Consider the following 21,150-nt stretch of genomic DNA (forward strand, 5'->3'; position numbering starts at 1 on the left):
GCATGCTTCAATTTAAAACAACACCTTGAACGTGAATGAGGAATTATCGTGATATATATTTTTCGTACAATCTGACCTACTTTCACAAAACTATAAAAACAACCATCTGGGAATTCAAGGCAAAGAATTAAATATTTATGTTATCATTCAATCACGCCATCTCTTGAATAAATAACTTACCTCAAGCAGCTATAAAACAAAAGTCTGACAGAAGCATCTCAGTTGGAGAAGACAAACTGTCCTATTATAGCACATCCTGTGGTGCATGCTGTTTTGTCCATTGACTCACACAAACACACACACAGTCTGGTGTGTGTGGGGGTGGTCCAGGGTCCTGAGAAAGGAGAGGGGAAACACCTTGTGACCCTCTTGTTCCTGACTAAGCTACTGGAGGTGAGGAGACAACAAGGATGGACGAGCAGAGAGCACCGGCGGCCAGCTGCCTCTGTGTGGGTCAAGCAGTGTTGTTGACACACATTTGACGTTATTTTTACCTGAATCAGTCTGTTGCATTCATAACATGTTAAAAACACAGACACAGAGGTGAAAAGTCACAATAAAAACCCTGTCCTCATTGTGCGTGTGGGTTTTTTTTTTTTTTTATATTATTTCTTGGCAGACGTGCAGTCAGGAAGGGAGATAAGTCATAAATAAACGGTCAGGATTTTGTTTCTCGTGGCAACAATGATAACGGATTTGAAAACACTGCTGCAGATTTTTTGGCTCTGGCGGGACTGTTTGTGTTTTGATATGGTTGTCAAACACAACTGTCTCGCAGACACAGACAGCGGGACTTGTGCTGCTGATAAACACTGCGCCCAGTGCGAGCCATCGGAGGAAAACTTGGCTTTGATGCACGCACATGTTCACGTCACGTATACGCAAAATACATTGAGGTAAACCGCGATGGAAAGATACTCAGTACATTTACTCAAGTAGCTACTGTACTGAAGCACACATTTAAAGTACTTTACTTACTGTACTTTTCTTACTTCTTACTTCCTACTTACCATGTCCCAAATTACGTCACTGCATTCATTTGATGACTTTGCCTTCTTTGCAAATGAATATTCTATTAACCTATAATTAATATTTGAACATAGATTGTTATCCAGTGAATTAAACCATCCATCTGTGCATGAAAGTTTCCCACTGACTTAGCATTGCACTTGTATGGCGTTGTTGAACTAACAATCTTTTTAACAATTGTCAAAATAATAAAGGCCAACAAGAGTTATTGTCTGTTTTATTTCATGCATTATTCACGGTAAAAACCTGGCACCTACATTACCCACAATGCAACAGAACTGCTTCAGATTTGATCAGAGGTTTTGGAAAATGCCATGAGTTATATATTTTTTCTGTTAAGGGTCTGTCTTCATTTATCTTCATACTGGAATATATTTTGTGTAGTCTCCCTTTTGAGATTTCTTGCAAAAATGTTTTGATATTTTTGCGACTGTGCAAAATGTATTTATCCATCAAGGTATTATGGTTTTATTGGGTTGAACCTATCTGAAATTCCTCATGAATGTTTTTCTTTTTCTTACTTTTACTTCATGAGGTATCTTTTGCATTTCCATTCATTTGCATTTTTTTCTTTTCTCTCATATTTTGCACACCCAGCGATACAAGAAGCAAAACGAAACAAAACAAAACATAAAAACATCACGAACAAAAATGATATCAAAAATGATATCTGCATATTTATCTATACATGGCCACACCTATACATACATGTATAAACCAGCATGTTTGAAAATGCAATTGGACAGATATATGAAAACTTCTTCCTGATGAATCTTTGCTAATGAAAAGATTTTTTTTAAGAGGTTATTGAAAAAGAAATAATATATATAGAACCTATATATATATATATATATATATATATATATATGTGTGTGTGTGTGTGTGTGTGTGTGTGTGTGTGTGTATGCATTCAAAACAAAAATCAGCCAACAAAAACTGTATTTGCAGTTACTGTTTTAACCTAATTTGAGCACCATGATGACATTTTAACAACAGGTGCAATGCTCATTAAGATAAAAGTGCTGAGAGCGACAAAAATGAAACAATAGAGGAGCCTTATCAGCACAAGCATTTCTTATGATGGGTGGAGATCTCCATTCAGTACAGTGCTGCGGTCACGAGTAGGCAGATGTGGAGGAAGATTGTTGTTTGTGTTACGGCCGGCCTCGAGGTTAAGGGTTTAATTAGGCACATACAGCAGAGCACAATGCCCTCTGGAAGTTATGTACAGAACTTTCTGTTTCACACTATGAGAATGTGTCTGATTTTAAAACGTACTTGTTTTGTTTCATTTCTTCTTACGCTGAAAATGCAGAAGTACAGGAGCAGCAGCAGTGATCCACAGAAAGCTTTCAGCCTGACAAGATGCTCTGCCAATTAGCAAACCCCTCAGCAGGAGCGGCGCCCTCACACATCTGAGGGTGTGCCGCTGACTCCATGGCACAGGGGTGCGACGTCGTCTGACACAGCAGAGTCGGCACTTAGCAGGCCGATGTGAGCCGCGGCTCGCAGTTAGCTCTAAGGTTTGACTAGATGGAAGCACAAATCAGCGTCCAGCGTGAATTATTTTAACCTTTATTCCACGTGAAGTGTTTTCAGCAGGGACCGTGTGCACTTAGGGATCAACCTTGTCTCTCACTGACCCTAGACCACCTGTGGCCCGGGTCCCTTGGTTCCCTTAGGATGATTTGCGAGGCCGAAGGTCTGCTGTACTGGCCACAAATCAAGAAACTGGGGGAGGATCTGTGTGCTGCCATCAATTTTTACACTTCAAACAAACCTCAGGTCACAGATTACACCTTCAGATCACTTATCTCCTCCTTGGACCAGACCTGAGCTGACATGCGGCCTTTACAAACGTCCCCCAACTCTCCTGCCGCTGATTCCAGTGAACTCCAGAGGAAAAATGCACACACGCCTCCCTCTCTTTGTGAAAACATATCAGCAGTTTCGATGCATTCGATAGCAGCAGCTTTCCAAGATATCCACGATATCCCTCCAGTCAAAATGAAGCTAATGGTTGGAGCGAGACAGAAGGAGTCATATCACAGCAGCAGGGTCATTACAGCAGCAGATCAAAAGCAGTCACAGCTGCTGCAGGGACACATGTGTGGTCCAGGCCTGAGAGAGAAAACCCTGTGACACAAGGCCATAGGAGGCAACCAAAATATCATACAAAATAAAAGAATGTCAAATATATTTTATTTGGAAAGTAATGTAAGTAAACTCCCACTCCCAGCTGATAATCATCCTGCCAACCCCCGTCATAAAACTGACCTCAGGATCAGCAGCAGGACTTTATCTTGGCACCTATTTACAAGTGAGGAGCTCCTCTGAAGATATCGAGGACGATGGTCTAATCTGACCATCTGTTTCTTATCTGCTCGCCTTTATTTTTTAAATTTTCTAATTTATTTGTCTAAGGGATAGCAGGCCTGCGAGCAGCAGGCGGCCGATCCGCTCCCTGGGGAAGGAGGTAGAGGTGAGACCCACCTGGTGTGTGTGTGTGTGTGTGTGTGTGTGTTTGTGTAAGTGCTTGTGTGTGGGTTTTTCTAAGGTTGAGGACAAGCAGAGTAATCATGGTGCATTTTCTTTTATTATAACCTCTTTAATCACTTTTTAAAGTGAGTTTTTTGAGAGCTCATGGAAAAGAAACTGGGCACTAACGTCTCCGTACTGTTGAATTAAAGGTGACGTTTTTGCCATGTTAGCCTCTCATCAGCTGGTTCTTCATGCACAGTACAATCACTTACGGCAGGCTGATTCACTGCAGTCAAAAGAGTCCTTCCTGTCACCAGACATTTCTCAAAGCCTTGCATTTACAGTAGTGTAATAATCCACTGTGAGGGATCATGGAGAAGCTCTATCACCACTAGGAAGCCTGTGTTTGGACTGATTATCCAAACTAAACCTGCTGTAAAAAAATGTTCCCCACTGTTCTGTGTCTCGGTCATTTATCTGAGCAGGTTTGGAGTCTCACCCAAGGTCTACAAATAACATATCTTTTGAGCTGATTTGTCAAACTTCTGTTTTGCAGGTGTTTGTTTCTGTTCTGTGAAATTGTTGCTTTGAGACTATCCGAGATGGGATAGTGCAAGTGTCTTTTTTGTGGCGGCGGGGGTCAAAACTTTCTGTTTTAAGAAATCTCACCCATGATTGTATTTTCCGTCTTAAAGGAACAGTCCATCCAAAAATGAAAATGTGGGCATGATCTTCTCACCCGCATGCTGATGGTAGTCAGGTGAAGTTATGTTGTCCACAAAACATAACTGGAGCCTCACAGCGAACCGGTGTCGCATCTGTCACCTAAACAACTAAAATAGCTAGAGACTTGTCTTAAAAACATAAAAACAGCAGCTGGATCCTAACTGGGATCAATCTAAACTCAGACTTTAGGAGTGTTTGAAGAGGGATCTGTCGTGCAGTCATAAATGATCTGGTGCTCCTCGTTTTACACTATTCTAGTGTATTGTGTTACAGTCTGTGTTTTATATTGTTCTTTATTTTTCTTGGGCATTGCAAATCAGCTCAGGCCGTATATGCTGAGATGGGTGACATCAGTTTATGCTACATACTTGTCCACATTTAAACATTAAATAAATAAGTAAGATTAAGGCTTTAGCGCACAGACAATGGCGTAAATAACAGATTTTCAAGTACATTTTTCTAAGGAGTCATTTTATGTATCTATGTATTTTTTTTTCTACTTCGGTTGTTTAGGAGAATGCTGCGATGCTGTTTTGTTGTGAAGCTCCAGCAAAGTTTTGTGGACTACAAAACTTCACCCAGTCGTCCATCACCATGAGGGTCAGTAGGAGATGATGAGGGAATTTTAATCATTGTGTGAATTTATCCTTTAATGCCTCTGAAAATGTGTTCATCGTGGTTTTTGGTTTTACATAACATAAGGTTTAGCACACGCACCAAATCTCAGTTGTAGAGACACTGGTACGTGTCTCTTTGTGAGACCCTGATATTACATACTTGTTTTTTTCTTTTAAGTCAAAGTTATTTCATTTTGCTTTTATATGCAATTTAACTACATACCTTTAGGTTGGGTTTTAACAAAAAACTTTCTTTTCTTTCTTTATGTCTCTTTTTTTTTGCATGGATTTGTTGAGTTAGTAAAGCCAAATGTACTCTCATGTAAACCGGTAAACCATTTTTTCAATTCCCAAACAAACGATCAGATGGAGCAGTTTTCATATATAATTTCATCCCCTGTAAGATGCCCTGGATTGACTCCTGCTATGATGCAATCAGCAGTTAAATGAACATGTTTGAACCAATAGGCTGGATGAAAAGGGTTTAGAAAAAGACATTGATGGTGTCAATGTGAGGTTTCCTTTTGTTTGTGTGTTTGCTCGTCCTTTTCTCATTCAAATGAATCCCCAGACTTGAGAATTGAATTCACACTTCAGCTGAGCTGCTGCCCACTGACTTTTAATCTAATCTTCAAACAGTTTGCAATTCGCAGTCGATCTAATTACGCTGTCGTTTCAAGGAAAAGTCATTTTAAACTTAATATTCCTGATGCTCTCAATAAACTTTCAGTTCATTTCACTATCATTAAGCTCAAAGGAGAGACGTAGTGTATGGAAGAAGATTGTGGCCAGAGTAAAAAAAGAATTGGCTTTGACTACTTCTTCTTTTCAAATTAAAAGTTAAAAGTCAGCATTTTGGGGAAAAAGAGACATCATCATGTGTTTGAAGTCATCAGTCTGAGTTTAAAGGTCCTATTTGTAAGGAAAGTCAGTTTCTGAATCATCCTGATGTTTGATGAACTGGAAATGTGACTCAAAAATCAACTCTTCTTACAAACAAGTCTGAAGTCTAATAGCGAGAAGTCAGTTTGAAGTCAGCATTCTGAGTTTGAAGTCAGCATTCTCTGGAAAACTACAGAATGCTGAGAAAATGTGACACATTTTTTTGACACCGGTCCTGTACTGTTCCCTAGTAGTGTGACGTATGAGACAATTAGCATTTTTAAGTAGCAGTTTTATAGCGATTGTGATGTAAAACGAGCTGTGCCGAGATGTCCAGACGTGTCCGCACACGGAGGAAATCCACCTTTTCGAACAATTTTGCTGCCAAACCAACGCAACGCTAAAAAGTTTTCATTCTGATTTAAAGATTTGATAAGGAAAAAAATGGTGAGTGAAGCAGGCTGGGGCGACCTGACAAACAGGTCTGTCCACACTGCCGACATGATGTCATTTATTCACATCAGTAATTGACAAAAATGATTCGCCCAACTGTTAAATGACATTATTTGTTACTATTATTAGAATGTACTGATTACAGTGTTGATAATTAAGTCTTAAGATCTTTAGTACAAGATGAAATGTCTACAAAAACGACTGACTGATGATTTCTCTTATCAGATGCAACTTGTTCCCTAAAATCAGACCTCAATGTGGGATCTTGTGTTAACAACAAGTTTTGGCTTTTAATCGGATTCACGAATGTTATATATTCATTTTGCAAAGTAGAAAAAACACATTATTTGTGATGAAGGATTTGACCTGTCTTGCCTCAAAAGAGGGGGGGGTACTCGTCCTGCAGGCAGAGGGAAGGGCTCCAGCAGAAGAGGTGAGAGAGAGGAGTGGAAGGGGGGAGGGCTGAGAGATGTTTTACTGGGGGAAAGGAGGAGGAGGAGGGGGTCGTCCTGGGAGGGAACCAGAGGGGTGTGGAGGGCCGAGTTTAAAAAGGCAGACAGCGCCAACAGTCAGTCACTCTCACACACAATCTGCCCACTCCTCCTATTCCCACCAGCGGTCGACTCAGCAGAAACTCTCCAGCTCGTGTGACTCTCTGGCTCGAGTCACCTCAGAGGACTTGGAACTGTACAGGACTCTTTTTGAACACAAAGGATTTTTTTTTCTACACTGCAGCATGGAGGCCACCACGGGGGAATATGCTGATAACTATGACTATTATGATGACAATGAGACTGACTGTGACTTCTCAGAGTGGGAGCCCTCCTACTCCCTCATCCCGGTGCTCTACATGCTCATCTTCATCCTGGGCCTGTCAGGGAACGGCGTGGTCATCTTCACCGTCTGGAGATCCAAATCCAAACGCCGGGCCGCGGATGTCTACATAGGGAACCTGGCTCTTGCTGACCTCACCTTTGTTGTGACCCTACCTCTGTGGGCCGTGTACACAGCGCTGGGCTATCACTGGCCCTTCGGTGTGGCTCTGTGCAAGATCAGCAGCTATGTTGTTCTGGTCAATATGTACGCCAGTGTTTTCTGCCTCACCTGCCTCAGCTTTGACCGCTACCTGGCCATCGTTCACTCTCTGTCCAGCAGCAGGCTGCGTTCCAGGGGCACCATGCTGGCCTCTTTGGGTGCCATTTGGTTCCTCTCCGGCCTGCTGGCTATTCCCACACTGCTCTTCCGCACCACAGTGAACGACCAAAACAGCAACAGGACCACGTGTGCCATGGACTTCAGCCTGGTGACGAGGAACAGGAGGCATGAGTACCTCTGGATCGCAGGGCTCAGCCTCTCCTCCTCTGCTTTGGGTTTCCTCCTTCCTTTCCTGGCCATGACCATCTTCTACTGCTTCATCGGCTGCACCGTCACACGCCACTTCAACAACCTGCGCAAGGAGGACCAGAAGAAAAAGCGTCTGCTGAAGATCATCACCACACTGGTGGTGGTGTTTGCCATCTGCTGGACTCCCTTCCACGTGCTAAAGAGCATGGACGCCCTCTCCTACCTGAACCTGGCGCCGAGCTCCTGCGGCTTCCTGCGCTTCCTGCTGCTGGCTCACCCCTACGCCACCTGCCTGGCCTACGTCAACAGCTGCCTCAACCCGTTCTTGTACGCCTTCTTCGACCTGCGCTTTCGCTCCCAGTGTCTGTGCCTGCTCAACCTGAAGAAGGCTATGCACGGCCAGATGAGCTCCATGTCGTCCACGCTCAGCGCCCAGACTCAGAAGTCAGAGGTTCAGTCTCTGGCCACCAAGGTGTAAAAGAGAGTAAAAGGAAAGTTGGTGTGGGGCTGCAGGCAGGTCCCAGCTCCAACTACTGGAACACTTGTAAACAGAAAAGAAAAAAAAAAAGACTTTACGTGTCCATTGTTCAAAGCTGGTAAGATGAGATGATGAACTTTGAAATGTCACTGCTCACAGTCATGAAATCATAATGTGTTCCTCCCAGAGGTGGATGCTCCGTATGTTGTGTGGACTTGAAGCTGGAGCCAGCTGGCTGAGCTCCCCAGCTACGTCGTTCCTCAAATTCTCAGAGAAAGAAAGTTTATTTTTGTCCTGCTCTGCAAAAAGTTATCATTTTTCATGTGACGTTTGGAACTGTAAATCAATTGACATGGAATTCTGTTTACACTGGATGAAACATAAAGCTGTACAGTATTTTCATACCATAGCATTTTGTTTTGTTTTAGAAGCACTTGTTGAAGAAAATGTGTGTGCAGGGAAATCAAACGGAGCAGTGTCCTCTTTAAAGCTTGTTTGTGAGCGTAGAAGAAGTCTGCAGGAGGAGGAGGAGGAGGGTGGGGGGGGGGGGCGCGTAAGAGGAGAAAAGGTGTTGCAGCTTAATTATATAGTTTGTGGAGAAGAGACGGGGGCAGACAGGCAGATGGCAGTTGACAAATGTTGTTGGGGAGCAGGAACGGGGCGGGGTGGGGTGGAGGGGTTTCGCAGTGTAGTCACGGCACTAAAGGGGACAAAGGAACTCTGTAAATAAATGTTCCAGTTTGATGCATTATGTTTCTCTTTTTTTTTTTGACATCACTGTAACTAACTACTGTATTAAAGATCTATGAACCAGACCTCTTAGAGTCTTTTGTTCAGAGGAGAAAGTAAAGGCAATTCTAACACTGACTTTAAACAGTTTCACAAAAGAGGTCCTTTGAGATTGAAACTGTTTTCATTCAACCTGTAGTTTCGCATCAGTTTCATTACGCCTTCCTGTTATTTCAGTGTTAAGTACCCCCAGAGGGTTGAACCTTTGTTATGAATGCCCTGCATTTGGTTTACACCTTCAGACTAATAGATCTCTAATCTCTATTGATTCACAGGCAGTATCCAGACTGTAACCGGATTATGCAAAGTAACCGTCCTCCTGAAAGTGTGTATTCAATACTCGGCTGTGACACCTACGAGATGATTAGCTGTCTGATGACACGCACCTGTGTGTCACAGGTGGCACCATCCAGAGTGTTTTTAATTAAATAGGGAAGTTACATCTATTTTAAAGTATCTGCAACTCATGTAAAACAATGTCACAGACAGGTCTGTCTATCTACAGGAGGTAAAGCCAACCAAACCCTGCATGTTCCCTGAATAATAGGGTCATTACCAATGAGTGACTCTTCTGAGGCATCCTTTGATTTGACAGTAATGAGCTCTGTTGGACATAATCACCGTTTAGAGATGGCAGTGGCAGCAGCGGGAGGGGGGGAAGTGGGGCTCTCATCCTGGCAGGAGTCGGGCCACCGAACAAGTCAATATTTGTCCCTGCTGACAAGAGGTTGCAGTTAGAGCGGTTGTTGTTGGCGCAGGGTGGGGTGGACGGAGAGAGGGGGGCGTCTGAATGCAGATGCAGAAGTCTTCTCGGAAATAGTGAATGAGGTGAGCGGGGAAATCACAGCTATATGAATGGCATCACATCTTAAAGCAGCAACATGTGTGAAACGGCGCGAGCGTGACGCCTCATGATTCATCTTGTGCTCGTGTGCGAGAGATCATATGTTACTTATTGGCCATTCTGGCAATATGGAGCCCATCTGACAGCTCGGAATAGATGGGAGGGCCACAGAGGGCCAACGGGATTGCTTAAACACATAGTTATTCTTCATTGACTCAGATTCCATTTGCAAGAATTTATAAGTGGAGGTCCTTCGAGCACAGAGCACAGTGGGGCTCAAACCTTTAAACAACGGCGGGCCGTAACAAAAGCCCTCATCTTTGAACAGTAGATATGAGTTTGACAATAAGACAGAGGAGTCGGGGTGGAGTTAATCATGCATGCTGGGCCGGCCAGACTTGTTGTTGTTGTTGAGATGAGCCGGGCTGACAGCTTGTCTGATGCTGTTAGCCAGCGAGTCCACTTCGGGATAACTCACCCAGAATACCAGCTGACCAAAGCACCGGGGTGTTCGCAGGGGGCAGCGCCAACACAAAAACAACAGTTGTCTCCAAATGCGCATAAATGTCGTGTGAGTTTGTGTGTGGCCTTCGTGACTTGTTTGTGTATGAGGACGTTTGGGTGTGGGCTTCAGACTGCCCCTACAGTATTCTTAGAGGGAGTTCAACCGTGGTTATCCAGCGGGCCCTTAGCATGCTCGCGTTTCCTATCATATCCTTCTATCTATTCTGTTTTTAAAATATTCTTTACCACTGTTCCTGTTCAATACTTCCTCCTGCAGCACTTTCTTTTTAAATATCCTACTGTTCATAATTCAATGTCAATATTAATGGCCCAAGTTGACACGATCAACGTTTTGTGTGGATGCAGAAAGAGGGTTGGATTTTTTTTTCTCACCTTCTTTAATATTACCAGTAATCAGGTGTATTTAGGTGGCTGATATCTATTAGTGAATAAAAATAAGGATTGTGGGGCCTTGGCAGAGGTATGCACTCTACTGAAGATGCCATTGTCTATGAGGATGTCCCTTGTATTTGAAAACCTACTTTACAATTATTACCGTTCTGATTAAATAGGTAATACGTAACATTTCCACATTAAAATGTCTCAGAACGACTCGACCTCTGTTATATGTATTGTGATTTGTGTACTTACATCAACCTAAATTGTGACATCAGTGTTCAAAGAAACTCCAGCGGAAACGTCAGATGATAATCAGAGAGTGATGGCGGAAGACGGAAAAAGTGACTAAGCATAACCTGAATAAACTTTAAACCATTACATCCACGAGCGTTTCATCTGGTAGATTTTCTTCGGCAGTTGTGGTTGCGTGACAGTGGAGAGAAGAACTCCCATGATCCCACTGGTTGTTCAATAACATATTGTTCAGATAAATTATAAAAAAAAAAATTCACATTTTATTGTTAATCTTCAATTTTCACTACTTGTAGCACTTGCTTTGGATCTTAACACTTTTTCCCCTTACTGTGGTACTGCATGGAAGACCTAACCCATCATTTTTTGAGCCAGTGGTCATAAGTGCTGTATTTTTTATGGATTTCCTGTCAAGATCAAATTCTAATTTGAGACTGTTCCATGTGTGTTCAAGATTTACTTCTTTTTCTCTTATTTTATTTAATTCTGTATTTTTTGTTCGACTAATTCACCTTAGATTTATCTGTCTATTTTTTCATCAAGCTCACGCCACAAGAGAACTCCCCTTTATTCCCCTGTTTGTGCTGCTGCCAGTGTGGGTGGAAAACAAAATCAAATTTCATTATTTACATTTCAAACCATAAAAAACAAACAAAACCAACAGTGAATACTCAGTTTCTCAGTATGCTCCGATGTCCCTACCCTGTCTCTCGGTCCAGAAACCTATTTGTTGCTAGTGAATACTTAATATTTAGAACTTGCTCTCAAATATATGGCCTCATTTTTAAAACAGGATAAACAATTTGCTCAAACAGCTGAGCATCCAAGTTTACCTATAAAAAAGTCACTAAAGCATTTGTCTGGGACTATTTTCAGCAGCATATAAACACACATTTGGTCGTCTCGTGAAAATTTACAGCAGCCGGATGTTGTTTGTGGGTTGGACTAAAAATAAACTACAGTGTGTGTGTGTTCTTGCTAATAAAATGACATGTCACCCGGTGAAACATTGTGGTTCTTTCATGTGTTTCTAATCGTTTTTGCAGAGCAACGGAGCTCTCTGGCACCAAGGAAGAAGATGATGTCTGCAATTATTATTTCCCCTTCTCACGAGATGTGTCAAGGATATCACCACAATATATCCTTTATTCTCAGCGGTAGCGCCATCACTCAGCATCCCCAGTCAGGACTGTAAGTGAAACACAGGCGGAACACAGGTGTCTGCCCCCAGTGTTGTCGTCAGCGTGAGCCACCACACCCAAATGGGACGTCTGAAGCAAAACACAACTGCTCGCCTCTCCTCAGATCTCCCTGCTGTTCCATCCCACCCAGGCAGCAACAAATGTACTCTGCTGTGTGTGTGTGTGTGTGTGTGTGTGTGTTCATATTCACATGTAAACAGAGATCTGACACATTCCACAAGCTGTCAGCGCTAACTCCACTTTCTCTGTGGCTTGTGTCCACCTGTTGCTGGACTGTAAGACACACACACACACACACACACACACACACACACACACGCATGTGCTCAGCTCTCCCTTCCTATAATCAACCCAAAGACAAACAGCATTAGTTGAGGAAGACATATCACAAAAGAGGCAGTTAGGAGAAGTATTCCTCCATACAATCCATCCATTAGTTGGTTTGACACAGAGAGCAGAGTGGGGGAGGAGCTGGAGGGGGGAGGAGGGGGTGAGAGCATCACTTATCACCTGACCCAAACCTTTGACTGAAAGATCAAAAGGACCTTTGGGTGTCCTTCTCCCTGCCTGCCTGTTTGTCCTACCTGTGAATCTGGAGCACAGAGTCGACCGGAGCCCCAAAAATCAGGAACTGGGTGGAGGAGGGGGGAGGGAGTTGAAGTGTAGGCTGCATTTGTTCCTGTTTGTGGGTGGTGAGCGGGAGTGTGTGTAGTGTGTGTGTTCTTCTTCCCTTTCTCTAACCTTTTGTGGAATGATCGTTTATTTTTTGAAAGGTCCTGAATACACATTTAGGTTAGGCAGTTTGAAAGGTGTGAAACGTTTGGGTTATTTTTAGATTTGTGTTTATATTCGGGGTTTTTATTCTTCTCTCAGTGTTTTCAAGTGAACGGGACTCAGTTGGTGAGATGTTGTGAGGATGTGTGTTGTCCTCACTTGGCTGAGTGCCTAAAACTGTATGCCATACTTACCAACACATGTAGCAAGAATGTTATTTTTCTCCAGGTTATGACTGTGATTATTTTAACATTTGATTATAGAATAAATAAAGTTTTCGCGTTTTTGTTGAAATTGTCTGCACATGCTGAGACAGGACTCATGTGTGACAACCTTCGATTATTCAACTTTCATCCAATTACATCATTAGCGTTTTGAAATCAAATTGACGAGGCACCGTACCATTAAAATTATTTGTATACAGTTACATAATGTTGCTTTAAAGGAACAGTTCACCCACAAATGAAAATTCAGTCATTATCTTCTCGCTGATGGAAAGTCAGGTGCAGTCTAGGAAAAAGATATAAAATACCTGCATAAAAATAAAAATTAGATTTCTCTCTCTGGAGATTTGGATTATGCCATTTTATGGGTTTTTTTCACATAATATTTCTGCACTGTTTGAATGTGTCTATTAGTGATATTAAGGATGAACCCCCAACCCCTACATTGTCCACCTTATTATCAGTGTTAGGGTTGAAATAGCTTGATAGTTTGATACAAAAAAAATACAATCTTTGAGGTTGAATCGGATGCCGGTCTCCTTAACAAACCAGGTTTTCTTGTAGGAAAAATGGGCATAAGTCAATAGGTGGGATTCTGTATGAGGGACCGTCTTTTTAAGCCTGGATTGACAGCTTTGAGATGACAAACTGTCCGGAGGATTAAGGCTCACACTGTACTGTTAATAACATCAAGCCAGGATTTGATGGTTTGAGCCAGGACCAGTCTAGACAGCAGAGCCTCTGATCCACCAAAACAGTCCAGAAACCTCCGTCAAAACTGACCCCCCCTCCCCATCCCTTCCCCAAATGATGCTGATTAAATGTTTTCACCAATAAAAAAAAATTTGCAAAAAATTACAGAGCCGTCAAAATGTCATCACCATCCGTACGTTTTGGTTACCTACTATCCACAGAGCTCTTCTTGTGATCTATTTGCCGTTTGTGCCTCTGGATGTTAATAAAAAAAACAAGCTCAAACTCATCTTTCTTCTGCATTCACAGCAACATTTCTCTCCATATCGCTCCCCTTTGCTTAAATCTCGTGCTGATAGTGATCAATGGAATTCCACAGACCTTGGAAACGGAGCCAAATCACCACACGTCTCATCAATAAGGCCTCACAAAGAATGGGGTATTACATGTCCAATCATGCCTCGCAAAAAGTGGCCACTTCAGGCTCCAATACACACCAACTGTGCAGCCCTGAACCACTGAAATCAGCTTGTCTCAGTTTAACCTGGAAGTGGCCTCTCACTGTAATTGTCCAGGCCTCGAGAACAACGGCCCAGAGAAACAGCATTTACATGAGATCAGTGTTTTCATTGTAATCTTGTTGTGGCACATTTCAGGAGGTGATTAGGAAACCAGGCCTTTCAAACAGATCTCCACCTCCCTGTCAGTCTCATTCACTGTGGGTTCAGGGTCGTGTCCACTCCACCCGTTACAACCCTGACTGGATCTGATTGGACAAAGGAATGGATTTTAGTCTGCTGACCAATGTATAAGAGTATATACAGTACACCCGAATGACAGGGGTTAAACTTCTAACATATCTATCTATCTATCTATCTATCTATCTATCTATCTATCTATCTATCTATCTATCTTGACATAGAGGTGCTACAGCATAAGGGGTCCATCCTGAGATAATAACTTTCTGACTCTGAATATTTGAAGTAAAAACCAGGACCCGGCCGCATAGTGCATAGCAATGAGTCCTGCTGCTGCTGCTGGATATCGTTAGGCGAGAGAGGCTGCTTCCGAAGACAGCGTGGCTTGGCCAGACCTGAATGTGCTGGGCTCTCGTCCCCTCCGGATATGGTCGCTCAGGACTCATCGCCCCTTCGACACAAAGATCCTCTTCACATCCCTCTCTATCCCGTCCATTGTGAGGGAGCCGGCCTCGAGGCACTCGGCTCCTGTGGCTGCTTCAGGACTAAATGCATCTCCTGTCAGTGGCCGGTCTCAGTGCCAGTTCAGCTGCTGGAAGCACTCAGGTGCTCAGGTCTGCACAGTAAATATCAGAGGTAGACGACAGGGTTCACATCACCGTTCCTGCACAAGTCACCAGAGAAGGGAACCACAGCTCTTTGGAGGGAGCCAGATCTTACACTCTTTTCCAAGAAAGACTGTCAGACTCCCAGTCAAAAGACTGGCTCGTCATTCCTCTTTTCATTTTCGGTCTGCAAATTACTCATGATGATAATGACAGGGTGAGATTCAGATCAGATTTAAACATCCCACCAGTATATTTTCACTGATGACACCAAATCCCTCTGCTTTGTCAGTGAATGCATTACTTTGAAATGAACTCCCTATTTATCAAATAAAGTTGTCATGCCTTCGATGCAATACGTTATATATATATTATGTACTATAATACTAAATATTCTCGTTTTTTTTTTCTCATGAGGGTCTTAGCCAGGCAGTGAAATTCGAGCACAAAGATGAAAAGAACAGCTCTAACCAAGTATGACTCAGAACCAGAGAGCCATGAAAAAAATCCAATTGGTCACATCACTTGAAGTTACACCTGCACTCATAAAAAGTGTGCAGGCACTTTTTGTGAGTAAAATACGGTCAGATGTCTGTTTTAAAATGTTGATAATGTGTTTTTTCTTAACAATTAAACACCTTTCGACCCTCATCAAAAGCTAGAAAATGAGAACTTTTGCTGGAAAGAGATTGACAGGTAAAAAAAAAAAAAATGTACCTGTTAGTATCAGTACATGTGGAGAGATCTGTGCTTGTGAGGGTATATAAGATACACATTCTTTCAATGGACTGTGTAGAATCAGCATCATTGTGAAACATAATAATCAATCAGTAATCAATTCAAAAATGTTCAAAAAGGAATGAATATATATCATTGTCGGGCCACATCTAAAAAAGTATTAAAACTTTTCAGCACGCTTGGCATGCACCTCTTCATGACTTCATCATAGTTACACATCTTGTTTCCTGGGAGTTGATCAGTCTTCTACTGTTTGGCCACTGGGGAGCAGCAGCACGCTGCAGACTGATAGGGAGGAGGTTACTTCAAAATGGAGACCCTGTAGTCAGGTACTTTACACTGTCCTATTAAAATGTGGATGTCAATGACAAAATTTCCAATCATTACTAATCAGGGCTGCTTAAAAGTTTCAGGTCATTGAGAAATGTCATTTATTTGATCAGAAATAAATAATAATCATTATAAAATGATGAGCAAATGACTATTGTTGATGGAAATGAGTGATTTTTAATGGAATATTAACATGGGGCACTGAAGATTATTCTCAGCAGCTGTTAAAAGGCTAATTGATTGTTTAAAAAACCCTTGTGTGAACATGTCAGCAAAGCTGAAAACTGCTGTGCTGATTAAAGAAGCAGTTAAATAGACCTTAATTAGAATATCTGAAGCATCAGCATGTCCGCAAGTTCTCATCAAGCCAATCAAACCTGTGGGAGGTGCTTTAGAGAGCATGCAGACAGTTCCTCAGATAACATCAATAAACTGAGAGCTCAGAGGTCTGCAAGGCAGTATTTGTTTCAATTAAGTGAAAGTTTGTCATATTTAGATAAAAATCATTATTTCTATTCAAACCGTTTCAATGTCTTAACTTTATCAACTGTTCATTTGGCAACCCAGTTGATTGACTGAAACACGACATTTGAACTTTGAGCGATAGTGTGTATCTTCTTTTTAAATAAGTGCTGAACAGGGCGAAACATGAATTTAGAAAAAGGTTCAGCCATAATTCAGCTACGAGAGTCACTCAGTTCTAAAACTGGTTCACTCTCACATCACTCTCTGCAAAGAAGGTGACACAGAGGTTTTATTCACCTGGGTGGGATCCTGTTGAATCCACAGAAATGAACTGCTGCCATCTGTTGGTGAGCTTGTAGAACCAAATACATTCAACCCGACTGTATACTGTTTACAATGGGTCAAACTAATCAGCATTTCAATATGATAAATTAATTTCAAAATGCACCGCTTTGACCCTGCTGCATCATGCAGTCTGTAAAGTAAACTAGTTACTAAAATGATCAAATACATGTACTGAATAAAAAGTACAATATTTGACACCACATTGCAGTATAACAAAGCAGTATAACTTGAAGTGTAACAAAGCAGGAAGTGGAAACACTAATTTAAAGTACAAATACTTGAGTGCTTAGTTGCATCACAGCTTTTAAAAGCTAAATTAGTTGTGTATTTCAGTTAATGATTCAACTGGATCGTATATTAAGCTGCTGCTGGCAGCACTTTACAATGACCCTTATTAATAAAATAGTACATTTGTAGTTTACAAACTTTAAAACATATTTGATAATTATTTCACTGTTTAAAAAACAGCTAAATGATTTATAAACCAATTATTAAGCAGTTGTAAAAGTTGATAAACATCTGTTGCAACTTTAAAATCAACAGATGCTTAAGTACGAAGTTTTACCCAAAAATGCATTGGCTGCATTTAAGTGAATGTGAAACCTCTTTTCAAACTCTCACAAAATGCTTTATTATCTCATCTTTATTATGCATATAGATATATATATATATTAATAATTTCTACAGAAAGCAATGGCTGAGAGTGAGATAACAGCACCCTCAGCAAGTCCTAAACTGGACAGCAGCACATACAGTTAAGATCATGCAACAATCAGCCCAGTCGCACAAATAATCAACTTTTCCTTTATCTGCCAAGTTGAGTCAGTTTTCTGTTTGAGCTTTTGGCCGGACAGGTCTCTTGCGCTGCTGCAGCGGAGGGCAGGCAGGGGGGAGCAGAGGCTTGCGGCTCGGGCACTGCTTGTATCCTGGTGCGGGGAGAAGTGGATCTCTCAGCACAAGTCGAGAGCTCTCACCCTTCGAGCAGCTCAGTGTCTCTGATTTGGCGCGTGGGCCAATGATGACGGGGGCGCACGTCTTAGGGATGATGGTGGTCATGGTCCGGGTCAGGACTCTTCCTCTTCTGGGCGCCAGTGAGGAAGGTGCTGAAGGCTTCTGTTTCCTGTCTGGACCTCTGCTCTCTTGTTGCTGCTGGAGACTGTGGGGTTGCCTGCTGTTCATCTTACACTCCAAGTCTCTCAGAGCCTGGTCAGTGTAGGCCTGCATGTCTGCACGCACCTGAGAAATCTGCACTCGAAACTCATCTCTTAAGGCCTTTTCACTTGCCTCAAGCTTTTTGTCAAAAATTGCACACAGCTCTTCTTGCTTTACATCCATCTCATCTTTGCTCTCGTCGGCTGCCTCTTCCTTCCCCTCTCCGCTCACATCTTCGCCCTCAGGTTCCCCGTTCACCTGTGCAGTCTCCATTTCCCTGACTCTCTGCATCAGCTCCAGTATGCTGTTCTTTGTGGCTTTCATGCTCACCTGTGATCTGATCTGGGTACGTACGTGTTGGAAAAGAGACTGCACCTTTGCTTGCTTCTCCTTTTCAGCAGCTTCCGAACTTTCCTTATCCAGATCGACAGAAGACATCTGCCCTTCTGCTGCAGCGGCCTCCTCCTCCATCTGCTGCTGCTGCTCCTCCAGCTGCTGCTGCTGCTGCTGCTGCTGTTCTTCACCGTTCACCAGTATTTGTGGATTTAATTCAGATGAACTCATTTCTACTTCTTGTCTCGGCAGCTCTGTTGCTGTTCTGAACTGAGCTACTACGATCATGTGAAGAGTGCTGGCGTGGGAAGGACCTAATTGACTGTTTGTCCTTGGAGGGGCTGAATGCCAGGGGATTCAGGCCTGCAGTCTGGCGTAATGCAGCATGATGTATGAGATAATATTGAAGTCAGACAACAGCACAGAAGTCAAAACCAATGAAATGTCAACATCTAGTGTTTTGAAGTAGATGAGACCACTAATAGTCTGGAGGAAGACTGGTGAAGCAGCACTTGAGCATTAATGCAAGTGCACGCATGTCCATCTGCAACAAACAACCGCACTGTAAAATAATGTTATTATTATTAAAGCCCACATGGTGTGTTTCTCTGTGTGCATGTGTGTAGTTGGCTGATCCCATGACAACAGTGAACCTCCTGGTAGCAAGGGTGAAAAACAAAGATCCTCTGGGACGGTGGCAAGGGGAGCGCTGAGGGACGGGACTCCAGTTCTCATTAGTGAGGTGTTACTGGAGAGAGGGAGAAGGGAGAGCTGCAGCTGACAACGCTGCATCACTTTAATAATCAACATGTATTCTATACAGGATTTGTGCATTAAAGGAATACAACACACGAAAATGGAGTGAGACTGTTTGAGTAATGAATCAATGACGAGGAGTGTCTGAATGACTCTGAATCAATGGCTTTATAGTAGATAAGAATTAGTTACTATAGAACAGACTGGGAGATTTTATATCAATAAATCAACAGGTAATGATTATTAGATAGATATCTGTGCATCAACTTACTTATTGGTTTCTTCAGAAGTGGTTCCTGATTAACTAGTTCTCAGATTTAACACTATTTCTCTTACTTTAAACTAGCCTACGCTATTTTTTCATATCACACTTGCACAACAGTCTTTGTATCTGTGCATCAGAGAAGCTTCCTGGCTCTGTGTCTATTATAGGGGGCTGTTAATGTACAACAGATGGTTTATGGTCCTGTTTTGTGTGTGTCTCAGATAACAGTTTGTTCTGAAGGACCGCAAAGTTAAAGTGGTAAATGATCCGTCCTTGTAGAAATCTCAACTTATTGTCTGTTTTAGGGGTCACAGATCAGTCAGATTGCTTGCATCCATGATCGAATCAGTGTCTTTAATGTGTCAGCCCCGTTCTGATGTAGTCGTTCTTTGATTTGTAGCTGCGTCTACTGATGATTCCACTTAGCGATGGAATCCTTTTATTGCAGAATTCCTTTTTAGGCAAATAGACTTTTTATTGGCTGGTGGTGATGCCTTTAAGAGCAGTTTAATGCCATCAGTCTGGTCTTTACACTGAGGCGTACTTCTGTTTTACACAACTATATCATTTTAATATCAGTGTCATGTTATGGTTTTATCTCAGAGAAAACTGTAGTTAACAGCCCAGGTACATCTTACTGCATGTAGCTGTAATACTTCAGCTAAAACTTGTAGTTGTAAATTATTTTGAGGACCTCTACAATACAGTAGAAATAAAGAAATGCTGTACAAAGATATGGCCTACTTTTTAAGTTTATAAAATCCACAAAGCTTTTCATACTTTCCTTCACTCGCTTAAGTCATAAAGAAATCAGGAAAAAAAAAACATCTGCTTTAAGCTTTCTTTGCTCCCAACATCTGTAAACCTCCCCGACAAGAAAACACATGTGTACTTATAAGCAATGAGGCACTGTTGCACTTAGTTTTATGCATCATTGTGTTTTTCATTTGAATCTAATTTAACAACTTTTTATTTATGTTTTGTCATGTATTAACGTTTCTCTGCTGTACCACTGTGCCTTCCTGTCGGCTTGATATTGTTTTCAAGTTGATTGCAGCTGCAAAATTTCCCATTGGGGTCAATAAAATAAATCTTACTTTGTCTAATCTAAGTATAATAAGCGGATACAGCTCTGTACATTTGTTCAAATACTGCATTGTTGGCTTTAAGAACAACAGAGTGCACAAATGACACCTTGACAGCTTCTCCAGCTGAAACCCGTTAATTCAGCCTGTAAAGTCGATGCGATGCACCAACTTTATATGTTATATAATTCTATTTTTATTATACATTATTTTATATTTATGAACGGTGTTACACAATAGCTTTAAATTGCCAGATGAACCTTCAAATCTTTAACTGGAGTAATGACAATCACTGGAAAACTATTTGTAGAGGGGGATCGATGGGATGGAGGCATTTCAAGCTGCACGAGGGTTCACTCAGCTCAGCCCCAGAGAGCCAATAAGAGTCCAGCATCAGTGAGCCTCCTCTCGCCGCTAAACACTAACATATGGACGATTTCTTCTGGAAAAAAAAAGCAGCTGTAATCCTAAACCTGTGTGGACAAACAGCGTTTTTCTATATGCCTTTGTATAGAAACGTTTGGAATTGTTCAATACCAACTGGGATTATGCAGAACGCATTATGAAGCAGGAAAACAATGAAAAATAACTTAAAGTCATTCACATTATTTTATATTTGAAAAATGGAACTCCTCCCAAGTCTTTGCAGTTGGTCTTTTGGGTATAATGTAAGTATCATAATTCAGT

At 41.9% G+C, this 21,150-nt stretch overlaps 1 protein-coding gene across 1 annotated transcript; it reads left to right on the forward strand.

The window, feature by feature from the left end:
* The first annotated feature begins 6,752 nt into the window (after positions 1–6,752).
* LOC115581020 (apelin receptor A) lies at positions 6,753–8,825 on the forward strand. Its single transcript, XM_030415825.1, has one exon. It carries the CDS (start codon positions 6,925–6,927, stop codon positions 8,008–8,010), a length of 1,086 nt encoding a protein of 361 aa, XP_030271685.1. The 5' UTR covers positions 6,753–6,924; the 3' UTR covers positions 8,011–8,825.
* The last annotated feature ends 12,325 nt before the right edge of the window (positions 8,826–21,150 follow it).

Source organism: Sparus aurata, chromosome 5 (genome assembly GCF_900880675.1).
Source record: "Sparus aurata chromosome 5, fSpaAur1.1, whole genome shotgun sequence".
Lineage (NCBI taxonomy): Eukaryota > Metazoa > Chordata > Actinopteri > Spariformes > Sparidae > Sparus > Sparus aurata.